At 50.4% G+C, this 21,883-nt stretch overlaps 1 protein-coding gene across 2 annotated transcripts; it reads right to left on the reverse strand.

Moving 5' to 3' along the window:
* Positions 1–3,324: 3,324 nt before the first annotated feature.
* NODAL (nodal growth differentiation factor) lies at positions 3,325–20,189 on the reverse strand. 2 transcript variants are annotated; one of them, XM_032139233.2, is made up of 3 exons: positions 20,162–20,189; positions 6,694–7,391; positions 3,325–4,489 (listed from the first exon to the last, which is right to left on the reverse strand). In XM_032139233.2, the coding sequence occupies exons 2-3, from the start codon at positions 7,183–7,185 to the stop codon at positions 4,337–4,339; spliced, it is 645 nt and encodes a 214-aa protein (XP_031995124.1). In that variant the 5' UTR covers positions 7,186–7,391; positions 20,162–20,189; the 3' UTR covers positions 3,325–4,336. The 2 variants fall into 2 exon arrangements, with proteins under 2 accessions (XP_031995124.1, XP_031995113.1); XM_032139222.2 differs by lacking the exon at positions 20,162–20,189 and adding an exon at positions 12,890–13,096.
* Positions 20,190–21,883: the final 1,694 nt, after the last annotated feature.

The raw sequence follows: 21,883 nt of genomic DNA on the forward strand, positions 1-21,883 counted from the left end.
CTTGGTGTTTTAATTTTTTAAAAATTGCTGGTGAAATCGTGCTAAGGTTGTTTCACATTTCAGGAGTTTCAGCTAGTGGGGGAGATGGGCAGAGGTAAGAGGTAGTTGGCTCTTTATCTGTCAGTTCTCCACACTTGCGGAGCACATACTTTGTCACTGTGGACTTGTGTATGCAAAGGAGATGGTGGGACTCTTAGGGAGCATGACCCTGGTCCTGTGCTCAGGAGCTTGGAGGTGAACATGTATATGCTGGGCTGACAGCACCCAAGCATGTCCTTCTCTCAAGTGCCAGCCCTGAGGAAGCCCAAACAACTTTTCCTTTCTCAGAAGAGGGGCTGCCTGTGTCCCTGGGAGCACTGGTTAGACGTCCATCATGCCTGTTATCTCAAACCAAGCTGTGCTGCATGAGCGTCAGATTCCCTGCTGTTAACTAATCTAGCAGGCCTCATGCATTAGTCCTGAGAATGAGAATTCTTTCACGTGAACAGAGGTCCACAGAATAAAACTGGTCTGGAGGAAGCTTTCCCATTGGAACTGTGTAGAGGTTTAGGGCACAGGCTTTGGAGTCAGGCAGTTTCAATTCCAGCTGTGCTGCTTAGTAGCCGAATTACCCAGCAGAATTCTTATTCTACAAGCCTCAGTTTTCTCTAAAATAAGGTTAAGAAACAACTTTTCTAGGTGGTTGTGAGGCCCAGTTGATGTCATAAAGAGCCCAGTGCCTAGTATACTTAGCTCAGTAAAGAGTAGTTAAGGGACTCAAGCACAGCCCGGTTGACATGGACACCCAAAGATTATTCAGCCCCCCTCTCCTCTTCCCTCCAAGTGTGTAAGTTTAGGAGTGGAACAGGTTTGAGCACTGCATCTACCACCTACTCATGGAACCTATAGAAGGACTAAAGGATCTCTTTAAGGGAAGATGGGACCAAAACCTTAAAAGCCCTTTCCCACATCCTTTACTGTGCCCTAAAGGCAATTAGGATAGGTAAGGATCTTACTGCTAATGAAAAGGAAGACTTTTTTTTTGAGACTGAATCTTGCTCTGTCGCCTAGGCTGAAGTGCAGTGGTGCGATCTCGGCTCACTGTAACCCCTGCTTCCTGGGTTCAAGTGATTCTCCTGCCTCAGCCTCCTGAGTAGCTGGGATTACAGGCTCATGCTACCATGCCCGGCTAATTTTTGTATTTTTAGTAGAGATGGGGTTTCACCATGCTGGTCAGGCTGGTCTCAAACTCCAGACCTCGTGATCCACCCGCCTCAGCCTCCCAAAGTGCTGGGATTACAGGCATGAGCCACCGCGCCAGCCCGAAAAGGAAGACTTTTAAAGACGGAGACAAACCCCAGGTTAGGGGTGCTATCCCAGGGTCACAGCCACTCCCCACATCTCTATGGATCCCGTGTTTCTGTTTCTTACAATGTTTCTAATTTCTCCAGGCTTACCTACTGCCAGGCCCACCCACTTCCCCAGCCAAGGAGTGTAATGTGTCCAATTTTTCCCACACAACTGACTTGGCACTTCCTGAGAGCAGTAAAATAACTCTTGAGTGCTCTTAAAACCCTAGGTTCAGGCCAGGTGCAGTGGCTCACACCTGTAATCTCAACACGTTGGGAGGCCAAGACAGGACAAGAGCTTGAGCCCAGAAGTTGGAGACCAGCCTTGGCAACATGGCGAGACCTTGTCTTGACAAAAAACAATCTAAAAAATTAGTTGGGTATGATGGTGCATGCTTGCAGTCCCAGCTACTTGGGAGGCTGAGGTAGGAAGATTGCTTGAGTCCAGGATGGCAAGACTGCAGTGAGCCATGATTGTGCCACTGCACTCCAGTCTGGGTGACAGCAAGATCCTATATCAAAACAACAGAAAACATCCCAGGTTCAGACAGGACACAATGCTCCAAGGTAGTATTTACAGTGACTTACAGAGCCTTCAGCAAGCACATGGCCTAGAGCATGGAGCTATTCCCTAGGCTCGGGTAGGTAGGCTTTGCCCCAGTGACTTCTGTCCAGGCAACAGAATGACTCTCCTGCTGACGTAGCAAACACTGAGCTTTCAGCAGGGATCAGCAAAACACAGAGTTTCACTACTTTGTGCGCTACTTTTATTTGACATGAGGCAATGCCCTGTCGTCAAGGGTTTGTTCTTGGAGTCAGTAGAGCTGCTGACTGTAAACACTCCCACAAGCTGTAGCTACAAATAGCTTGACCTTTCGCTCTCTGGCACCAGCCATGTAAGAAAGTCCTGGGGTGGGATTTTCACTTCTAAGAACTAGTTCAGTAGTGTAATTGGGTTCAAATATTTGGTTCTAAAGGCTAAGGCTTGGATCCCAAGATAGGTGAGCACAAACCTCTAGTTGCTATTAAGCAGTAAGTGGCCCTAGGGCTCAAGAGACCAGAGCTCAGCTCTTGGCCCTGCCACTCCTAGCTGTGTGGTCGGGCCCTGAGGCCTCATTGAGGTCTCATTTAGGAAAGGGGATCAGACAAGCTGACCTCAAGGTTGTCCCTGCTCTCCTGTTCTGTATATGGGCAGATGCAGAATCCTGTTATGATTCTGAATTGTTGGATCTGGGCAGTCTATTTCCAGTCCAGGCAGTGAACATCTGGATCAGCTTTGTTGTGGAATCAAGGCACTGAGGTTTCTCAAGCCCGGGCCTGGCTCTAGCAAATCCAGCCCCTTTCTGGGCCATGACTATGGTGTTGACTCAACCAAAGCCTCAGTTAAGTTCGTCTGAGCTCAACAGGGTTCACTAATGATTGGAATCATTTTCTTCAGCATAAGTGGGTAGGCTTCTTGGGAAAGCAGAATGGGGTAGATACACTGTGGGCTCACATTCCCAATAAAGTGGCCCCTTTGCTCCATGAAACTACCAAAAAAAGTGCCCCTGCTTTGGCAATGCTCAATGAGATCAAGCTGTTAAGAGCAGAATTGCTTCTTTTGTTTGTTTTATTTAAACAGAGACAGGTTCTCACTATGTTGCCCAGGCTGGTCTTGAACTACTGGACTCAAGCGGTCTTCCCACCTCAGCCTCCCAAAGTGCTGGGATTACAGGCATGAGCCACTGCACCCAGCCAGAATTGCTGCCTTTGAGGTCTTTTTACCTGGAAGATAACTGTGGTCAGGGGTTTTGGGGGATAGAGCTGCCTCACTCAGTCTCCTTTTGCTGTGCTGCCCATGTGGAACCTGAAATTAAGTCAGTCTTAGAACCCTGAGTAACAAAAGAGCTGATAAAGGTTACATTAAGGGCATGTGGCAGGGACTGGGTTTAGCAGGCTTTATAAGCTTTAGAGGGAGATAGGGAAAAGGCAGCCCTTCCTATTCAGTCTACAGCTTAAAGCTCATGGCTCTTCTGAGCCTGACAACAGACATTTAATATGAATGCATTAGGATTCACCAGCGTTCCTTTGACAAGTGGAGACTGGACAGTGAATTGCTCACCTGAGGTCACACAGCTTCCAGTGGCTGAGCTGTGACCATAGAGCAAGTATCTTGCCACCCAGGGCAAGGCCTTCACCACTGCTGGATAGGAAGCTCAGAGGCCTCATTAATAGCACACATTGAGAGATTGAGGTGGATTGTCACCAACTTTAACAGACTCAGGTTGTGTGTGCCTAAGCAGACTGACGCAGGGATGTCTGAAGTCTCTAGCTTCTGTAACCCAACATGGCCGGTCCTCTTGGATGAGTTCCTGCCTCTGCCTTCACAGGCACCAGCTGGCCCAGGAGAACTAGACAATGGCTTTATTGTTGTACAGCTCATTAGCAGAGACCCACTCCAGTGAGCCTCTGGACAAGGCCAGTAGATTGCCACTGGCCAGCCAGAAAGCTGTGGGGCTCCCCCAACCCAGCCTGAGACAATGAGATTGACGGACTCTTTTTAATCTATACAGTGATCCTTAATCTTTGGGGAGGGGGACAGGTCACACACAGACTACTTTGGAGAATACATGAAAGCTATAGGCGACTTCATCCCACCTCCAAAATACATGCACATATGTCTCAACTTTCACATACAGTTTCGGGGGTTCACAGGTTTTTTAAAAATCCAGTAAAGAACTCATGCACTTGTGCATTTCCTCGCCACTGTCTTTTAAGTAAAGAGAACATCCAGCAAGCCCCCTGCACAGGCTTCTTCCTCCCTCTTCCTGACAGCGGCCTCTGTGCTTGGCCAGACTCCACTGAGCCCTTCATTTACAGAGTGGGCAGCCCCTCCTCTTCAGTTCTGGTGGGCAGAGCAACTTTGCCCCTCTCTCTTTCTTCTTACTGGATTAGATGGTTATCATGTCTTCCAGGAGCTTCCCAGCCTTCCAGAGTGCAGGCAAATCCAGTCTCCCTCCAGGATGTCATCAGAGGCACCCACATTCTTCCACGATCATGTCTTTATGGTGATCTAGGAGCACTCTGCCGTTATCCACATACAGCATGCTCAGCGGCTTGGTCTTCACTGGGGCACAGCAAGTAGAAGGGACTCGGTGGGGCTGGTAACGTTTCAGCAGACTCTGGAAAGGAAAGGAAAGGAATGTCAATTCACATCCTAATGGGCAGGTCAGAATAGTAGTATTTCTCGGTAAAGAGTAAAAAAGTTATGGAGTTAAAGTCAGTTCCTGAGTGCAAAAATAGCAGAAAATTATTTTCATAAAGGAATTAGCCTGCCAGTATATCATGAACTCTAATGTCTAAACTAACTTTAGCTCTGTGCTTGTTTTGTGAAAACAGACTTTAAACAGATTCAAAAAATTACATGTATCTGGGTAGTGTAGTAGCTAATTTTTTTTTTAGTAGTAGTAGCTAACTTTTATGTTCTCCTATTATTCTAGTCTAAAGGGAATACCATTTTTTTTCTTTTTTGAGATGGTCTTGCTCTGTTGCCCAGGCTGGAGTGCAGTGGTGCGATCACAGCTCACTGCATCCTCAACCTCCTGGGCTCAGGTGATCCTCCCACCTCAGCCTCCTGAGTAGCTGGGACTACAGGTGTATGCCACCATGCCTGGCTAATTTTTGCATTTTTTGTAGAAATAGGGTTTCAGCATGTTGCCCAGGCTGGTCTTGACCTCCTGGGCTCAAGTGATCCACCCACCTCAGCCTCCCAAAATGCTGGAATTACATGAGTGAGCCACCGTGCCCGGCTGTGAATACCAATTTTAAAAATATTCCAAGAAACTCCTGGTTTAGTTCTAGAAATATGAAACAGAAGAGTTAGTCATGTGGAAATTCTTATGGGATTTGCTGTCAGCCAGAGAAGGACAGAGAGAGTCAACAGGAGGAAAGGTAATAACCCCTTGGCATTTTGGAACCAGGCCCTGTCCCTGTGGTCTAGTAACATCTTTTTAGATCAGACTGTCAGAGTTGGCAATTGGGACTGTCTGGGTCTTTGTGGTGCTCCAGGTGGGCGATGAAAATCAGCGGGCCTGGGTGAGGCTCAGGACAGGTCCTCGGAAGCTCTAGCCCCCCCAGTGACTCCCTTGCATGACCTCAGCCCATGTGCTCATGCTCCCCAGAGACCCTGAACCCCGCCTGAGGCTTGGCATGGAGGATATACTGCAAGTCCAGGAGATTCTCATTCCAGACTTCATGGAGTAAAATGAAAACATTTTGGTCCCATATGACCTTTGACAGCAGGGCAGGGCCACCTATAACATCAGATCCACCATATTAGGTTCTATTTTCTGTTCTCTCCATCTTCTTCTCTTTCTTAACTCACCAGCTCCGTTCTTCCTCCACCACCTCCTAGATCTTAGGCTGACTAGTGGCACCAAGTGGCAGCCTCTGGCCTTGTCTACTTCTTTTTCTTGTTTTTGAGATGGAGTTTCGCTCTTGTTGCCCAGGCTGGAGTGCAATGGCATGATCTCAGCTCACTGCAACCTCTGCCTCCCGGGTTCAAGTGATTCTCCTGCCTCAGCCTCCCAAGTAGCTGAGATTACAGGCACGTGCCATAACACCCGGCTGATTTTTGTATTTTTAGTAGAGATAGGGTGTCACCATGTTGGTCAGGCTGGTCTCGAACTCCTGACCTCAGGTGATCCACCCACCTCAGCCTCCCAAAGTGCTGGGATTTCAGGCATGTGCCACCGCGCCTGGCTGGCCTTGTCTACTTCTGTGGAATGGGTAGTCAATTCTGAACCAAAATACTGTGGCTGCAACAGTGAGATTCCAACCATGGCCCCATAATGCAGCCAAACATGCCTGTTACCTACCAACTACTTTACAGGCCATATGCATGTCATCTCATTAACCCTACAGCATCCCTCTGAAATATGGCATTGCCCTCCTCATCTTACAGGTGGAAAAACTGAAGCTTGAGAGAATAAGCAACCTGAACAGTATCACACAGCTAGTGAGGAGTCAAATGCAGGCCTGCCTGTCTCCAAAGTCCAGATTCTTCCTTTCCTAGAATGTCAGGGCTAGGGAAGTGCTGAGACCCTCTGGTCTACCCCCACCCCCTAATTTTATGAAAGACAAGGATAAAGTCCCAGAGAAACAATGTGTTCAAGGCTACCCAATGATGGCATGACCCCATACAGGCTCTGTAAGGATGTTACACTTGGTCATCTCTACATCCCTGGTACCTAGCACAGGATCTGGCACATTGGAGGTACTTGAATAACTGTGAATACAGGAACACAGTCATTTAATAGCAAAGCTAAAGCCCTGTCCCCCAAGGCCAACTTACTGCCTCCCCTCCCCCTCACTCCTGGCATCCCACCTGGATGTATGCATGGTTGGTCGGATGAAACTCCTCCCCGACAGGATTAGGACACTCGCCCTCGCAGCGATAGGCGTTGTACTGCTTGGGGTAGATGATCCAGGAGCCCCATCCGATCAGGTTGAAATCCACCTGGAACTTGACCTTCCGACACAGTTGACTTCTGTCTGGCAAGTGATGTCGACGGTGCCTCTTGCCCCACTCCCAGGACAGCTGTCCCTCCTGGGCCCGCCAGGAGCTCTCGGCTTCCCACAGCAAGGTGGACCCACCCAGCTGCCTCTGCTCCTGCGAGAGGTTGGAGTAGAGCATAAGGAGCACATTGGTGGCAGGTGGTGTGGGGGGCCGCAGCCAGCACTCTCCAGCCACCCTGGACATCTGCTTCTCCAGGGCCCCGGGGCGCTTCAGCCACTTGGAGAGTGGCCTGGTCACCTCCAAGACCATGCTGCCCAAGGAAAAGGTGACCTGGGACAAAGTGACAGTGAACAGGTCCATCTGAAACCGCTCTAAGCAGCTGACTGAAGCCTGCTCTGTGTCGGGCTTTGGCTGGTGGAAAATCTTAATGGCAACTGAGCCCTCAGTGGGGAGGTCCACGGGGCTGGACAGCTGCAGCCGGAGCTCAGCCCATGCCAGATCCTCTTGTTGGCTCAGGAAGGAGAAGTCAAAAGCAAATGTCCAGTTCTGCCCGTCCACCTCCACATCTGGGTAGGAGAAAACCAGGAAGGAAGCAGGGTGAGTGAGGGCCTCCCCCAGCCTCAGTCAGCGTCACAGCCACCATAGCTCTTGCTGGAGGCCTTACCTTATATAGAATTACCTTCAAATTCTCACCCCAACCCTATAAGTTGGTAAGATTTGAGTCCCTTTTAGAGATGAGGAAAACTGAGGCTCAGAGTGGTTAAAAGACCTGACCAAGGTGTCATTCTTGGAAGGTGGCAGAGCCGAGAGTAAACCTGGATTTGCCTAACTGCCAAGCCCAGACTCCGAATCACTGTTCTGACAGTCCCCCTTCCAAGATAACTTGCACAGCCAGAGGACAGTCAGTAAAAATGTGATGGGTTGCATCTCCCCCTCCCCTCTCTCCTCCCGTACATAAAGTCTGACCAACATGGAGAAACCCTGTCTCTACTAAAAATACAAAATTAGCTGGGCGTGGTGGTTTGCACCTGTAATCCCAGCTACTCAAGAGGCTGAGGCAGGAGAATCATTTGAACCCAGGAGGCAGAGGTTGCAGTGAGCCGAGACAGTGCCATTGCACTCCAGCCTGCACAACAAGAGTGAAACTCTGTCTCAAAAAAAAAAAAAGAGTGGCCTGTTTTACAGACACATTGAGCTAGATGTGAATATCATGGAAAAGCTCAGAGCTCTCAGGGAGCCACAGGCAATAGAAGCCAAAGACTGGTCACCCTCTACCCACCCCCCCAGTTCCTAAGAGTTTTTGGCAACCTTACAAATAGGTTTCTAAAGGCTTTCTAGGCATGACTACCCACCTACAGGATGCTCGCCCATTCCTGTCTCAGGTCATTCACACACCTGGGGCACACAGCAATCGCATGCACCCAGAAGCTTCCAGAAGGCTGAAAGTGGGAGTTGCCCCTTTACAATACAAGGTGGATTATTTCCCAAAGAAATTCACTTTCTCTCTGACCAAAGATGCTCTATGAGACAACAGATGAATAAACTGTTAGATGCCCAGACTGGACCTACATCAGAGATCATCACCCAGAAGACACACACACCTAGCCCTGTTCCACACAGCCAAGACAACCAAACCCAAACTGGATGACAAGGAGTAGGGGAGCACACTCCATTTATTCTGGTCCTGGATTGATTTTCCCTGATGTCTGGGAATAGCACAGATTTGTGGATTTTCAGGTCACTTATAGTGATGCCGGGCGCGGTGGCTCACGCCTGTAATCCCTGCACTTTGGGAGGCCGAGGCGGTTGGATCACCTGAGGTCAGGAGTTTGAAACTAGCCTGACCAACATGGAGAAACCCTGTCTCTACTAAAAGTACAAAATTAGCCGGGTGTGGCGGCTCACGCCTAATCCCAGCTACTCAGGAAGGCTGAGGCAGGAGAATTGCTTGAACCCAGGAGGTGGAGGTTGCGGTGAGCTGGAATGGCGCCACTGAACTCTAGCCTGGGCAACAAGAGCGAAACTCTGTCTCAACAACAACAAAAATAGTGATGAACTTTCTTCAAGCTCAGTTTCCTCTTCTTTGCGATGGGAATAATGCTGCACCACCCTCTCTGATTATCACAAGGACCCAGAGAAATAGAGGTTTGAAGGTTTATTGCTAAATAAAAGTCGGGGTTATTCATTAGAAATAAGACAGGGCGTTTGTAACTCTTTGTGAATAGACTCTGGAGGTAGTGATGATCTCTGATGTAGGTCCAGCCTGGCTGCATAACAGTTTATTCATTGACTGTCTCCGAGAGCATCTCTGGTCAGAGAGGAAGTGAATTTCTCTGGGAAATCCAGCTTGTATTGTAAAGGGGCCACTCCCAATCTCAGCCTCATGGCAGCTTCTCCCAGCCCATCTCCAGCAGCTCTTTTTCACTTAATTTCCACTTCCCTCCTCATTAGCACCTACAGGAGGCAATAACCGGCCCGACTAGCAGCTTTCTCCAGAAGTGTGGGGAGGAGGCTAACATTACTCAGCACCCACTGCTGCCATCTGTACCTGGAGGATTGGGGCGGTGAGTTTAAAAACACTTTATCTTGGCCAGGTGCAGTGGGTCACTCCTATAATCCCAGCACTTTGGGAGGCTGAGGTGGGTGGATCACTTGAGGTCAGAAGTTCGAGACCAGCCTGATCAACATGGTGAAACCCTGTCTCTACTAAAAAAAGTACAAAATTAGCCAGGCATGGTGGTGCACACCTGTAATCCCAGCTACTTGAGAGGCTGAGGCAGGAGAATTGCTTGAACCCAGGAGGTGGAGGTTGCAGTGAGCCAAGATTGCGCCATTGCACTCCAGCCTGGGTGACAAAAAGCAAAACTCTGTCTCGAAAAAAAAAAAACTTTATCTCAACTCTTTTAGAAGAAGGCACTCCTGATTAATGGTTAAGAGCAGGGGCCCCCAAGTCTCCCCATGATGGCTCAAATTCTGTCACTTGCTGTTTGACATTGGTCAGGCTACTTTCCTTCTCTGAGCCTCAGTTTCCTTCTCTGTAAAAGGGAGATAGTAAAAGTAGCCACCTCACAGTGGTGTTAGGATTAACTGAGATAATTCATGTAATGTGCTTTGCCCAGCACAACCAAAGTTCAATAAACACTGGCCGCCATCAGCTGCCTCATTATTGCCCAGGTCTGAGAGTTAGAAATGAAGGTGTCCGGACAGGCCACAAGGACCTGGACAGGGGTGCAAAGTCTCCTGTGAACAGGATGGGCAGTGGGCAAGGCTGGGTAGGGAAGAGGCTGGTCCTTCCTGCTGAAAGAAGTCTGTGACTCCACCACCCTTCCTGCCTTCTCCCACTGCTGCCAGGGCGCCCTGGGACAGGGCTGATAGGTTCTCTGGTTCATCTTAAAATAAGGTTCTAATATTGTGGGTGTCATTGGTGCCTGATGCAAGGTAGGAATGTTCTCAGAAAAAAACAAACACATCTAAATACAACAAATGTGATTTTAAGGTGGGTATGAGGAAGGGGTTCATGGACACCCAAAAACCCATTCATATGCTGAATCCAGACTTAGCCACATAGATGCCCCTGATGTCCTCCTGGCCCACCTCCAGTTCTTTTTTTTGAGATGGAGTCTCACTCTGTGGCCAGGCTCGAGTGCAGTGGTGTGATCTCGGCTCACTGCAGCCTCCACCTCCTGGATTCAAGCGATTCTCCTGCCTCACCCTCCTGACTAGCTGGGACTACAGGTGTGCGCCACCATGCCCAGCTAATTTTTGTATTTTTAGTGAGACAGGGTTTCATCACGTTGGGCAGGACGGTCTTGATCTCTTGACCTCATGATCTGACCACCTCGGCCTCCCAAAGTGCTGGGTTACAGGCGTAAGCCACTGTGCCTGGCCCCACATCCAGTTCTGAAGAAGTGGCTCACACCCTTGGGTTCCCTTCCTGTCACTGACACCGCCATCCCCAGACAGGGCTGTGAGGCAGGGCTGTGAGGGCCTGACACTGAGCACCCACTCTACACTTTCATAAATTATAAGGGTCGTTACCATCAGGGGCTTCCCGTGTGCCAAGTGTTTCATAGGCATTCTCTAAATCTCCTCAGTGTTCCTCTCATCTCACCATTTGCAGACGAGAAAACTGAAGGTCCAAGGTGAAGGCTAAACGGCAACAGATATAGATGTAAACCCAATTGGACTCCAACATCCCTTTCATGCAACTGCAGTGCAGCTTATGCTAAATAAATCCAAGATGGAAGGAGTGGGGCCAGGACATCCCTTCTCCTCCAGTCTCCCTCCAGGCGGGCTCTTCCCACTGCTCTTAGAAAATGAGGCCAATTCACAACGTAAATGTGCCACATGCCGCTGTACACTCAGAAACAGTGTTTAGGCCGGTCGCGGTGGCTCACGCCTGTAATCCCAACACTTTGGGAGGCCGAGGCAGGCGGATCACGAGGCCAGGCGAGACCAGCCTGGCCAATATGGTGAAACCATGTCTCTACTAAAAATATTAAAAAATAGCTGGGCACGGTGGCACGCGCCTGTAGTCTAAGTTACTCGGGAGGCTGAGGCAGGAGAATTCCTTGAACCTGGGAGGTGGAGGTTGCAGTGAGCCGAAATCGTGTCACTGCACTCCAGCCTGGGCAACAGAGGGAGACTCTGTTTCGAAGAAAAAAAACAAAAAACAAACAAAAAAAACAGTGTGTAGCTGAAAGAGAGCAGTCTCTTAATTTACAGAAGGGAAGGCAGACAAACCAAGACGCGCCAGCGACAACAGGGAATCAGGAAGCAGGATTTGAGGCCTAGAACCCAGTTTTCCAGATGCCTGTCCATCACCGCACACATCTCGAACTTTCCAGAAGGGAGTGAACTGGAAAAGCGCTCCCTCCCTTCTTTGCTCCCTCCCATCCCCGGCCGCTTTTCGGTGGAGGGGCCGAGCACTCCAGCAAATTTCTCATTGCCCCGCCCCCGAGGATGTCCCCGGTCTCGCTGGTCCCCAGATGACCCTTCCGGAGAGGGTCACCGGCTGTCTGACCCCAGGCGCGGGAGCGAGGAGCCCCCGGCACCAGGTCACAGGGGGCGGGCAGGCGGCAGGTCGGATCAGATTAGCCGATGTGGATTGCGCCCCGGCCCCGGGGAGGGCCGTCTGGCCCCCTCAAGCGGAGGGAGGCGTGGGCGGCCGCGGCTGCCCAGGCGGCGGAATGTGGATTGAGGCGCGGAAGGGGCTCCTTCTTCGCAGCACCCACCTGCTCGTCGCGCTGGGTGCCCAGAACGCGCTGCCAGGTCCTCGAGGGCGATACCCTCAGATCCCTGCCGTCCTTGACATCCACTCCCCCGCAAATCATGGCTCCGAACCCGGGGCTAACCGAGACACTTGACACCTCCCCGGCGCGGCTGGAGGACCCAAGGCTGCCACAGTTCGCGACTTCGGGACAGCCCATCCCTGATCTCCGGGCCGTGAGCCCGAATCCCCGATGTTACCAGCTCAGCTGCTGATACTCCCGACGTCACACCCAAGGACCCATTCACCCTCACTCACAGAAAGAAAAAAAAATCGCCAAGACCAAACCATTACAGTAATACCAAGGACCGTTTACTATGACTGTGCTGGGTACTGTGCTGAGCGTTTCGCGCGCGTTGTCATCTCGCGCTTTCCACAGTCTGATAGGCGAGGTGTTATTTATTACACCTATCCTACAGATGCGCAGACCCAGGCGCCGGGATAAGCAACTTCACAAGACAGCGGAGATTAGGGGCTCCCACCCTTCCGTGCTGCGCTCCGCGCAATCCCAAACCAAAACCCAGAGACAATGGTCCCCCTCGAGGACACACCGTGAACGCTAGAGTCCCTTCCCTACTCGGCTGTGGATATGACCCCAGCCACCAACGCTGCACCCCGAGCCTGCTGACGCGGAGACACCCGCAGAGCTAGGCCCTGGGCTCGGGACGCCCGGGCGGCGGCAAACCCGGCTCGGAGCCGCAGACCCCAACCCAGAGCACTTCCCGAGTCCGCTGGCTGGACGAGGCGGAGGCGCCCCGGGGTGCCCAGCAGGGCGCGGCACGCGGCACAGCCTACCTTGTGCCTGTAGGCTGCGGATGATGTCCGCCCTCGGCAGCGGGTCGCGGTAGAGGCTCAGCATATACGCCAAAGGGGACGGCGACGAGGGCTGCCCCCGCGTACGCAGGAGTGCAGTGGCCACCGTCGCAGCACCCACCTGGAGCAGGGCCCAACAGGCGTGCAGGAGGAAGGGCAGGCAGTGGGCGTGCATGGTGGGCTGGCCAGGCCTGAAAGCAGCACCTCCAGCCCTTATATCCTGGGCCTCAGCAGCCGCCCCGCCCCCACCTTTCCTCCCTCTGGGGAAGCTTTAAGATCATATAACCCCCCCCTCCAGAGGGTGGGGGGCAGAGAGACCTCCTGCTGGGGATGGGCGAGACCTGAGCCTGGTGCGGAGGAGGCCCGCAAAGCTGGCGGAGGACCTAGTTCCAGGGACGGGATCTAGGGCTCCTGGTTTGCCCGGTCTGGACCCCCTGGCACCCTGCTCCTCTAGGTACCAAAGGCCTTGAGGCTGAGACAGAGCAGGCTTATCCCAGCAGATTCCCAGGTCAGTACTGCGACTTCCTTACTCGACCTCACCTGGGATCCCTGCCCCATCCTCTCCTCTCAGGCTGCAAATGGACCGCTGGCTTCTCAAGAAGCAGGAAGAGAATGCCGAGGGATCCTCGCGGCTCTCAGGCAGACTTTGACACAAACTGGCCGGCGCAGCCTCCCTGGCCACTGTCTAGATGGCCTCGGGGAGCACCCCTGGCCCTACCAAATACTGAAGTGCTTTCCTGGGAAGACAGAAGGCAGGAGAGACCAGGACGATGACTTCTCCCATCTGAAAAGGGAGTGTTCAGCAGAAGCCAGAGCCAGATGGAGCCAACGGGGTGTTCCTGATTCATCAGGTTCTTCCCCCACAGGCAGACATCACCCCAGTGATTTCAGGAGGAAAGGTGTTACCCTTGTTGCCCACATCCCCCAATCCCTGCCTGGTGTGGCAGGGCCACAGAAGACCTGGGTGTCGGCTCAGGGCCACTCACTTTGATCTCTGGGCCCAGCTTTCCTTATTTGCACAAGAGTGATCTTGTCTGGCCTCCTCCCTTCCAGGTGCAAAGTCAAGTCAGGGCTGGAATGACTTTTAAAGAAATGTAAATCCCTGCCCCAGTGTCTGGCCCCATCCGTTTTCCTTTACACCTAAGGGCTCTTTCTCTTCTCAGCTCCCCCCACCTACCGATCCTTGACAAGCACGTTAGCTGCTGGCCGACACTTACTGAACAGTTACTAAGTGCCAGGCATAGTGCTAAGTGCTCTATACACCTGACTTCTTTCACAGGATGCCTCCAGCTCAAAAGAACCGTAGGCTGCTGGCCGGGCACGGTGGCTCACACCTGTAATTTCAGCACTTTGGGAGGCCGAGGCTGGCAGACTGCCTGAGCTCAGGAGTTCAAGACCAGCCTGGTCAACATGGTGAAACCCTGTCTCTACCCAAAAATACAAAAATTAGCCAGGCATGGTGGTGTGCACCTGTAGTCCCAGCTCCTCTGGAGGCTGAGGTGGGAGGATTGCTTGAGCCTGGGAGGCGAAGGTTGCAATAAGCCAAGATCGAGCCACTGCACTCCAATCTGGGTGACAGAGTAAGACCCTGTCTCAAAAAACAAAACAACAACAAAAGAACCATAGGCTGAGACCTAAGCAGGTTGTTAGAAAATGGAGAAAGGCCCAGCAGGCTCAACTAGGAGCTCCAAGCCTTTGTCCTCTGTCTTAGGGAAGGAGGCTGTCCCACGTAGCTGGGGTCTCACCTAAGATTCAGGAGACCTGGGCTGTCCACCACAGGAGCCCTGGACAGTCTGTTAGTTTCCTAAAGCTGGAACTGTCTTGTTCATCCTGCTGTCACACGGTATATACCATCATTATCGTTGGAATTCAAAAAATCTGTGTTAAGTAAATAATTCAGGCCAGGTGTGGTGGTTCATGCCTGTAATCCCAACACACTGGGAGGCCGAGGCTGGAGGATAGCTTGATGCCAGTAGTTTAGACCAGTCTGGTCAACATAGCAAGACCCTCTTTAAAAAAAAAAATTAAAAACAAGTAAATAATTCAGTGAGGCCAGACGCAGTGGCTCACGCCCATAATCCTAGCACTTTGGGAGGCTGAGGTGGGCAGATCACCTGAGGTCGGAGGTTGGAGACCAGCTTGACCAACATGGAGAAACCCTGTCTCTACTAAAAATACAAAATTAGCTGGGCGTGGTGACACATGCCTGTAATCCCAGCTACTCGGGAGGCTGAGGCAGGAGCATCGCTTGAACCCAGGAGGTGGAGGTTGCAGTGAGCCAAGATTGCGCCATTGCACTCCAGCCTGGGCAACAAGAGCGAAACTCCCTCTCAAAAAAATAAAAAAAAAAAACAGTGAATGGCACTATGTCTGAACTCGCCTGAAGATAAGCATCACCTTGGTGTTTGTTAAACTATTGACTCCCTTTTTTTTTTTTTTGAGATGTAGTTTCGCTCTTGTTGCCCAGGCTAGAGTGCGATGGCACGACCTCGGCTTACTGCAACCTCTGCCTCCCCGGTTCAAGCAAGTCTTCTGCTTCAGCCTCCCGAGTAGTTGGGATTACAGGTCCCCACCACCATGCTCGGCTAATATTTGTATTTTTAGTAGAGACGGGGTTTTGCCATGTTGCCCAGGCTGGTCTTAAACACCTGACCTCAGGCGATCCACCCGCCTCAGCCACCCAAAGTGCTGGGATTACAGGCATGAGCCACTGTGCCCGGTCAAACTATTGATTCTCAAGTCCAGACCCAGACCTTCGGATTTAGAATTTGGTGAGAGGTCGTGGTCATCTACATATTTCACAAGCACTCCAGTGATACTTTTTTCTTTTTTTTTTTTTTGAGACAGGGTCTCACTTTGTAACCCAGGCTGTAGTGCAGTTACACGATCTTGGTTCATTGCAGCCTCTACCTCCTGGGTTCAAGCGATTCTCCTGCCTCAGTAGCTGTAATTCCTCCCTCGGTAGCTGGAATTACAGGCACATGCTACCACGCCTGGCTAAATTTTTGTACTGTTAGTAGAGACAGGAGTTTCACCATCTTGGTCTCGAACTGCTGACCTCGAGTGATCTGCCCGCCTTGGCCTCCATAAGTGCTGGGATTACAGGCATGAGCCAACATGCCTGGCCCTCCAGTGATTCTGATCAGCCACCTTTGGGACCCGCATGGGCTAGGGTTCTTGTTGCAGTTTGTAACCCACCTCTCTACATTGCTTCCTCATCTGCAAAACATGTCTAGAGATTACTCCTCCCATGTAGACTAAACGAAATGAATGTAAAAATGCTTTACAAGCTCTAAAACCTGATGTCACTGTAGAGGATGATGCATGCGGGTATTATTGTGGGTGGTCCATGGTTGTCATCTGACTTCCCCAGCCTAGAGACTCAGCCTCAGCCCTTTGCGTCAGACCCCTCCCCAGAGGCAGAAGGCACCCTCATCCAGGTCACGCACATATAAATACAACAATGACAGGTTGTGGTTAGTGCTGTGGGAGCCTCTGACCAGGACTCAGTTTCCAAGGATGGCAGCACAGGGAAGGCACAGACAACTAGATGGAGGTGCGGGAGTCAGACTCAGTGAAGCCAATTCCAGAACCCAGGTCTACCAAATCACCACGTGGCCTAGTGTGTAGGTTGTCCCTGTTTAAACATGCTCAGCTCAGCTCAGAGCACCCTCATCCGCTGAGACTGGAAAGGAACAAAAAAGATGGCATGCTTTCCATGCTGGACCAGAAGCTTCTTTTATTTATTTATTTATTTATTTATTTATTTATTTATTTATTTATTTTTTGAGACAGAGTCTCGCTCTGTTGTCTTTTCTGGAGTGCCGTGGTGCAATCTTGTTTCCCTGGAAGGTCTGCCTCTCGGGACCTCGTGATCCACCTGCCTCAGCCTCCCAAAGTGCTGGGATTACAGGCGTGAGCCACCGCGCCTGACCTTTTTTTTTTTTTTTGAGATGGAGTCTAGCTCTGTCGCCCAGGCTGGAGAGCAGTGGCACAATCTCGGCTCACTGCAACCTCTGCCTCCTGGGTTCAAGCAATTCTCATACCTCAGCCTCCAGAGTAGCTGGGATTACAGGCATGCACCACCACGCCCAGCTATTTTTTTTGTATTTTTAGTATGTTTAGTATGTTGGCCAGGCTGGTGTCTAACTCCTGACCTCAAGTGATCCACCCACCTCAGCCTCCCAAAGTGCTAGGATTACAGGCATGGGCCAATATACCCAGCCCAGAAGCTTCCTGAAATTAGGGGTAAAGCTTTATTCATCACATGTCCCTCGCACTGTGTGGTACTTAGTAGGTGCTCACTAACTGGCTTTTTTTTTCTGAGTGAGTCTCGTCTGTCGCCAGGTGGTATGTGTGTGGATCTCAGTCATGCCAATCCACCTCTGTTTCATTCTCCTGCCCCACCTACCGAGTACCATCACGCCCGGCTAATTTTTTTTTTGTATTTTTAGTAGAGACGGGGTTTCACCATGTTAGCCAGGATGGTCTCAATCTCCTGACCTTGTGATTCGCCCGCCTTGGACTCCCAAAGTGCTGGGATTACAGGCATGAGCCACCGTGCCCGGCCGGCGCTCACTAACTATTTAAGGTAAAATGAATAATAATAACCATAGCTAACATTTATTGAGCACCTAATGCGCCAGACATTCTGCTAATAATTGCATTGATTTTATCCTCATCCCCATTTCAGAGATCATGAAGAAACAGAAGCTCAGATAATTTGCCCAAAGCCACAAATTTACAAGTGGAAACAGCCAGTATGTGAAGGGGCAGTCTGCTTGTCACCCAAACCCATTGCTTCCCCATAGAAGAGGAGTGAAAATGTGCCTTGTACTAAGACTTTTAAAAAAACTCTCAAATAATGTCTTCCCTTTCCCAGGGTCCAACAGCTGCAGACAGCTCATTTCTGATGTGTATTGGCTTAGAGCCCTGTGGAGGCCTGGAATTTCTCTCTGACCCGCAAGAGCAAATGTCTGACAAAGCTCATCCATCTCTGAACTTTCTTGGGCTCTGGCACTATTCCTGGAAGAACCTGAATCTCTGTTGCTTTTTTAGGACTGAGGCTAACAGTCACCCTCACTTTTTAAAGACATTAGTTAGTCCAGGATCTCTTTCATATAAGAAAGACCAGAAGTGCCCTTTTCCCAGGTGAGGAATGACACCTTCTTGTTTCCTCTGCCCCAGACAGACTGACCATCAGATTCCCTGACCTGGGAGATAACCTTTGAGGCCGTCCCAGCTGGCAAGAGGGTGGGGGCAAAGTCCCTTGAGGTTCTCAGATGCTTTCCAGTGTTTTCCATCGAGACATTTGGGACCCTCCCTTGACATGAGCAGCAATGTGTGACATGGTTAAGTGCTTGGATCCTGAAGTTGAGCCTCCAGGAGGCAGAATCTGGATACTTCTCTGTCACTTCCTGCCTGGGGATATTAGACCAGGCACTTAGCATCCTGAAGCTTCTGCTTGCTCAGCTGTAAAATGGAGACAAATAACATCTGCTGACAGGAATGCTATAAATAGTAAATGTGTGTAAAGTGTATAGTGCATGTAGCATTTAGTCATTCATTCATTCATTCATCGAACAAACCTGCTTGTCTAGTGAGTCTCTGGCGGGCTGACTCAGAGCTAGATTCTCAGGGAATCAAGGACATGTGTTTAGTGAGCATTTCCTGTATGCCAGGGGTGACACTGGCTGCCTTTGCCTGTAGGTTGCCTATGTAAGCAATCCTGTTCACCCCTCACTGATGTTCTGTGCGGAAAGCCTTTCAGGGATGGAGAAACTGAGGTACACAGGAATTAAAGCATAAGCTTTGTGAGGGTGGAGGGCACCAGCTTCATCATATCCCTCTGTGCCTAGCATAGCTCCTGGCACACAGGTGCCAGTAAGTATTTGCTAAGTGATTGAACCCTATATTCCCAAAGCAGGGCCTCCAAACACCCTTGCCTTTCATGTGTTCTTTCCTCCTGCTGTTTCTACTTTATCTCCCTCCGGTAAACTCCTAAACTCCTACTCATCTATCAAGACATAGTTTAAAAGTCTCTTCTTCCACAAACCTGTAACTGCCCCCGCAGCAATTTAGCAGAGCCCTCTTCTTCTTCTTCTTTTTTTTTTTTTTTCTGAGACGGAGTCTCACTTTGTCTTCAGGTTGGGGTGCAGTGGCATGATCTTGGCTCACTGCAACCTCTACCTCCCAGGTTCAAGTGATTCTCCTGCCTCAGCCTCCTGAGTAGCTGGTATTACAGGTGAGTGCCACCAGGCCTGGCTAATTTTTGTATTTTTAGTAGAGATGGGGTTTCAGCATATTGGCCAGGCTGGTCTCAAACTCCCGACCTCAGATGATCCATCCACCTCGGCCTCCCAAAGTGCTGGGATTACAGGCATGAGCTACAGTGCCTGGCCAGCAGAGCCCTCTTCTAAGTAAAGCATTAGGGCGGGGTGTGGTGGCTCGTGCCTGCAATCCCAGTGCTTTGGGAGGCCAAGATGGAAGGATCGATTGAGACCAGGAGTTTGAGACCAGCCTAGGCAACATGGTGAGACCCTGTCTCTACAAAAATTTAAAAATTAGCCAGCTTGTGCCTATAGTCCCAGCTACTCGGGAGGCTGGGATGGCAGGAGGTCAAGGCTGCAGTGAGCCATGATCACACCACTCCACTCCAGCCTGGGTGACAGAGTGAGACCCTGTCTCGGAAAAAAAAAAAAAAAAAGAAGAAGAAGAAAATCAACAAACAAAGTAAAGCACCAGGCGCGGTGGCTCACGCTTGTAATCCCAGCACTTTGGGAGGCCGAGGCAGGCGGATCACGAGGTCAGGAGATCGAGACCACGGTGAAACCCCGTCTCTACTAAAAATACAAAAAATTAGCTGGGCGTGGTGGCGGGCACCTGTAGTCCCAGCTACTCGGAGAGGCTGAGGCAGGAGAATGGTGGGAACCCGGGAGGCGGAGCTTGCAGTGAGCCGAGATCGCGCCATTGCACTCCAGCCTGGGTGACAGAGCGAGACTCCGTCTCAAAAAAAAAAAAACTAAAAACTAAACAAAGTAAAGCATCATAGAGCAGTTGTCTAAACTCTCTTCAGTGAAGGCCACCAGCCTACCAGACTGTGAGCTGCCTAGAAGCAGGGGTGACCCCTGATTCCTTTCTCTCTGAGGCCCCAGCCCCTGGTTTATAACTGCCCACTGTTTGCTGGAATCTGCAACCTACGTGAATGAATTCAGTCTCGTAAAGGCAGGTCTAAGACAAGTCTCTTGCTTCTACCTTTAGTCTGTATCCCCAACTGTTGGTCTTGGAAGCTGATGCCCAGGCTGAGAGGTGCCATCCAGTGACTCTGCTGGGCATATGTGGCTCTCTGTGATCTCAAGCTAGAAATGAGCCTCCATCTCCAGCTCTGTTGTCCAGAGCCCTCCCCTACAAACCTCTTGGAGCCCAAAAGCACTCCAGCCACATGCAAACACCTGGCCTTCCCCAAAGTTCAGAGCTGTCCTTTCTCTGCCCAAAAAGATTTTGCTTCCTCTTCATTCAACAAAACATTCCTATTTCTCCCACAGAATCCAGCCCAAGAGTCTCTTCTTCCATGAAGCTTTCCTTATATGATCTCCCTCCCCTCAGGCACTCTCCCCTGAGACCCCTTCCTTATCCAGGCTCCGATCCCAGCCATTCTTTGTTTATGGGACATGATCTTCGAGCCCCTGGGAGTTTCCCACCAGCAAGCCTGGTGCTGGTTTGCACTGTATTCTTCAAAGCTCTAGGCAAAGGGCCTGGTATGCAGTAAATGGAGGTTGCAAACCATGCCTGCAGCTGGCCCTGGCTGATGCGGTGTTTTGTCTGCCAGCCAGCTATATTTTTAAAAGTTTTTGGCTGACTGCCATGGCTCGCACCTGTAATCCCAGCACTTTTGGAGGCTGAGACAGGAGGATCACTTGAGCCCAGGAGTTTAAGACCAGCCTGGGCAACATAGCATGACCTCATCTCTAAAAAAACAAAAAAGTACATCCTGACCAACATGGTGAAACCCCGTCTCTACTAAAAATACAAAAACAGCCGGGCGTGGTGGTGCATGCATGTAATCCCAGCTATTTGGGAGGCTGAGGCAGGAGAATAGCTTGAACTACGGAGTCGGAGGTTGCAGTGAGACGAGATCGCGCCTCTGCACTCCAGCCTGGGAGACAGAGCGAGACTCCACCTCAAAAAAAAGAAAAAAAATTATCTGGCCGTGGCGGCCTACGTGTGTAGTTTCAGCTATGCAGGAGGCTAAAGTAGGGAAGATGGCTTGGGTACAGGAGGTTGAGACTGCAGTGAGCCATGACTGTGCTATTGTACTCCAGCCTGGGACAAAGACTGAGACCCTGTCTCAAATACAACAAAACAAAAAAACAAAAAGAAAGAAAAGTTTTTAAGATGCCAACAATGTACATTTTTGAGATTGTTCATAAAATACGTTTTTGTTTTTTTTTCTTCATTTGAGAAATGGAAAGAAAGGTCTGGGCCCTCATTTCAACATGGAAAATGTTCCCTAAAGCCAAATAGTCACTATTTCCTTTAGGCAGGGTCTATTCTCTTAAGTGCTGGAGTCAATCCTTAACTTATTACACCCATTTGCCTGGCCCTAGAGACCCTTGTTATATTTTATTTTATTTTAAAATTATTATTCGTTTTTTAAGATGAAGTCTCACTCTGTCACCCAGGCTGGAATGCAGTTGACTGATCTCATCTCATTGAAACCTCTGCCTCCCAGTTCAAGTGATTCTCGTGCCTCAGCCTTCTGAGTAGCTGGGATTACAGGCATACACCACTATGCCTGGCTAATTTTTGTATTTTTAGTAGAGACGGGGTTTCACTATGTTGCCAGGCTGGTCTTGAACTCCTGACCTCAGGTGACCCATCCCTCTCAGCCTACCAAAGTAGTGGGATTACAGGTGTGAGCCACTGCTCCCAGCCCCCCTTGTTATATTTTAGATGAGAGAAAGACACTCTGGAGTC

The sequence above is a fragment of the Hylobates moloch genome, unplaced genomic scaffold (assembly GCF_009828535.3).
Source record: "Hylobates moloch isolate HMO894 unplaced genomic scaffold, HMol_V3 SCAFFOLD_3, whole genome shotgun sequence".
Lineage (NCBI taxonomy): Eukaryota > Metazoa > Chordata > Mammalia > Primates > Hylobatidae > Hylobates > Hylobates moloch.

Excerpts from the sequence above, each read along its gene's own strand:
- NODAL (XM_032139222.2), bottom strand. The coding sequence starts at position 13,082 with ATGCACGCCCACTGCCTGCCCTTCCTCCTGCACGCCTGTTGGGCCCTG. Across the intron at positions 7,392-12,889 it reads CCGCAGCCTACAGGCACAAG|ATGTGGAGGTGGACGGGCAG; the intron begins GTAGGCTGTGCC and ends TCTCCTACCCAG. Across the intron at positions 4,490-6,693 it reads CCAACCATGCATACATCCAG|AGTCTGCTGAAACGTTACCA; the intron begins GTGGGATGCCAG and ends TTTCCTTTCCAG.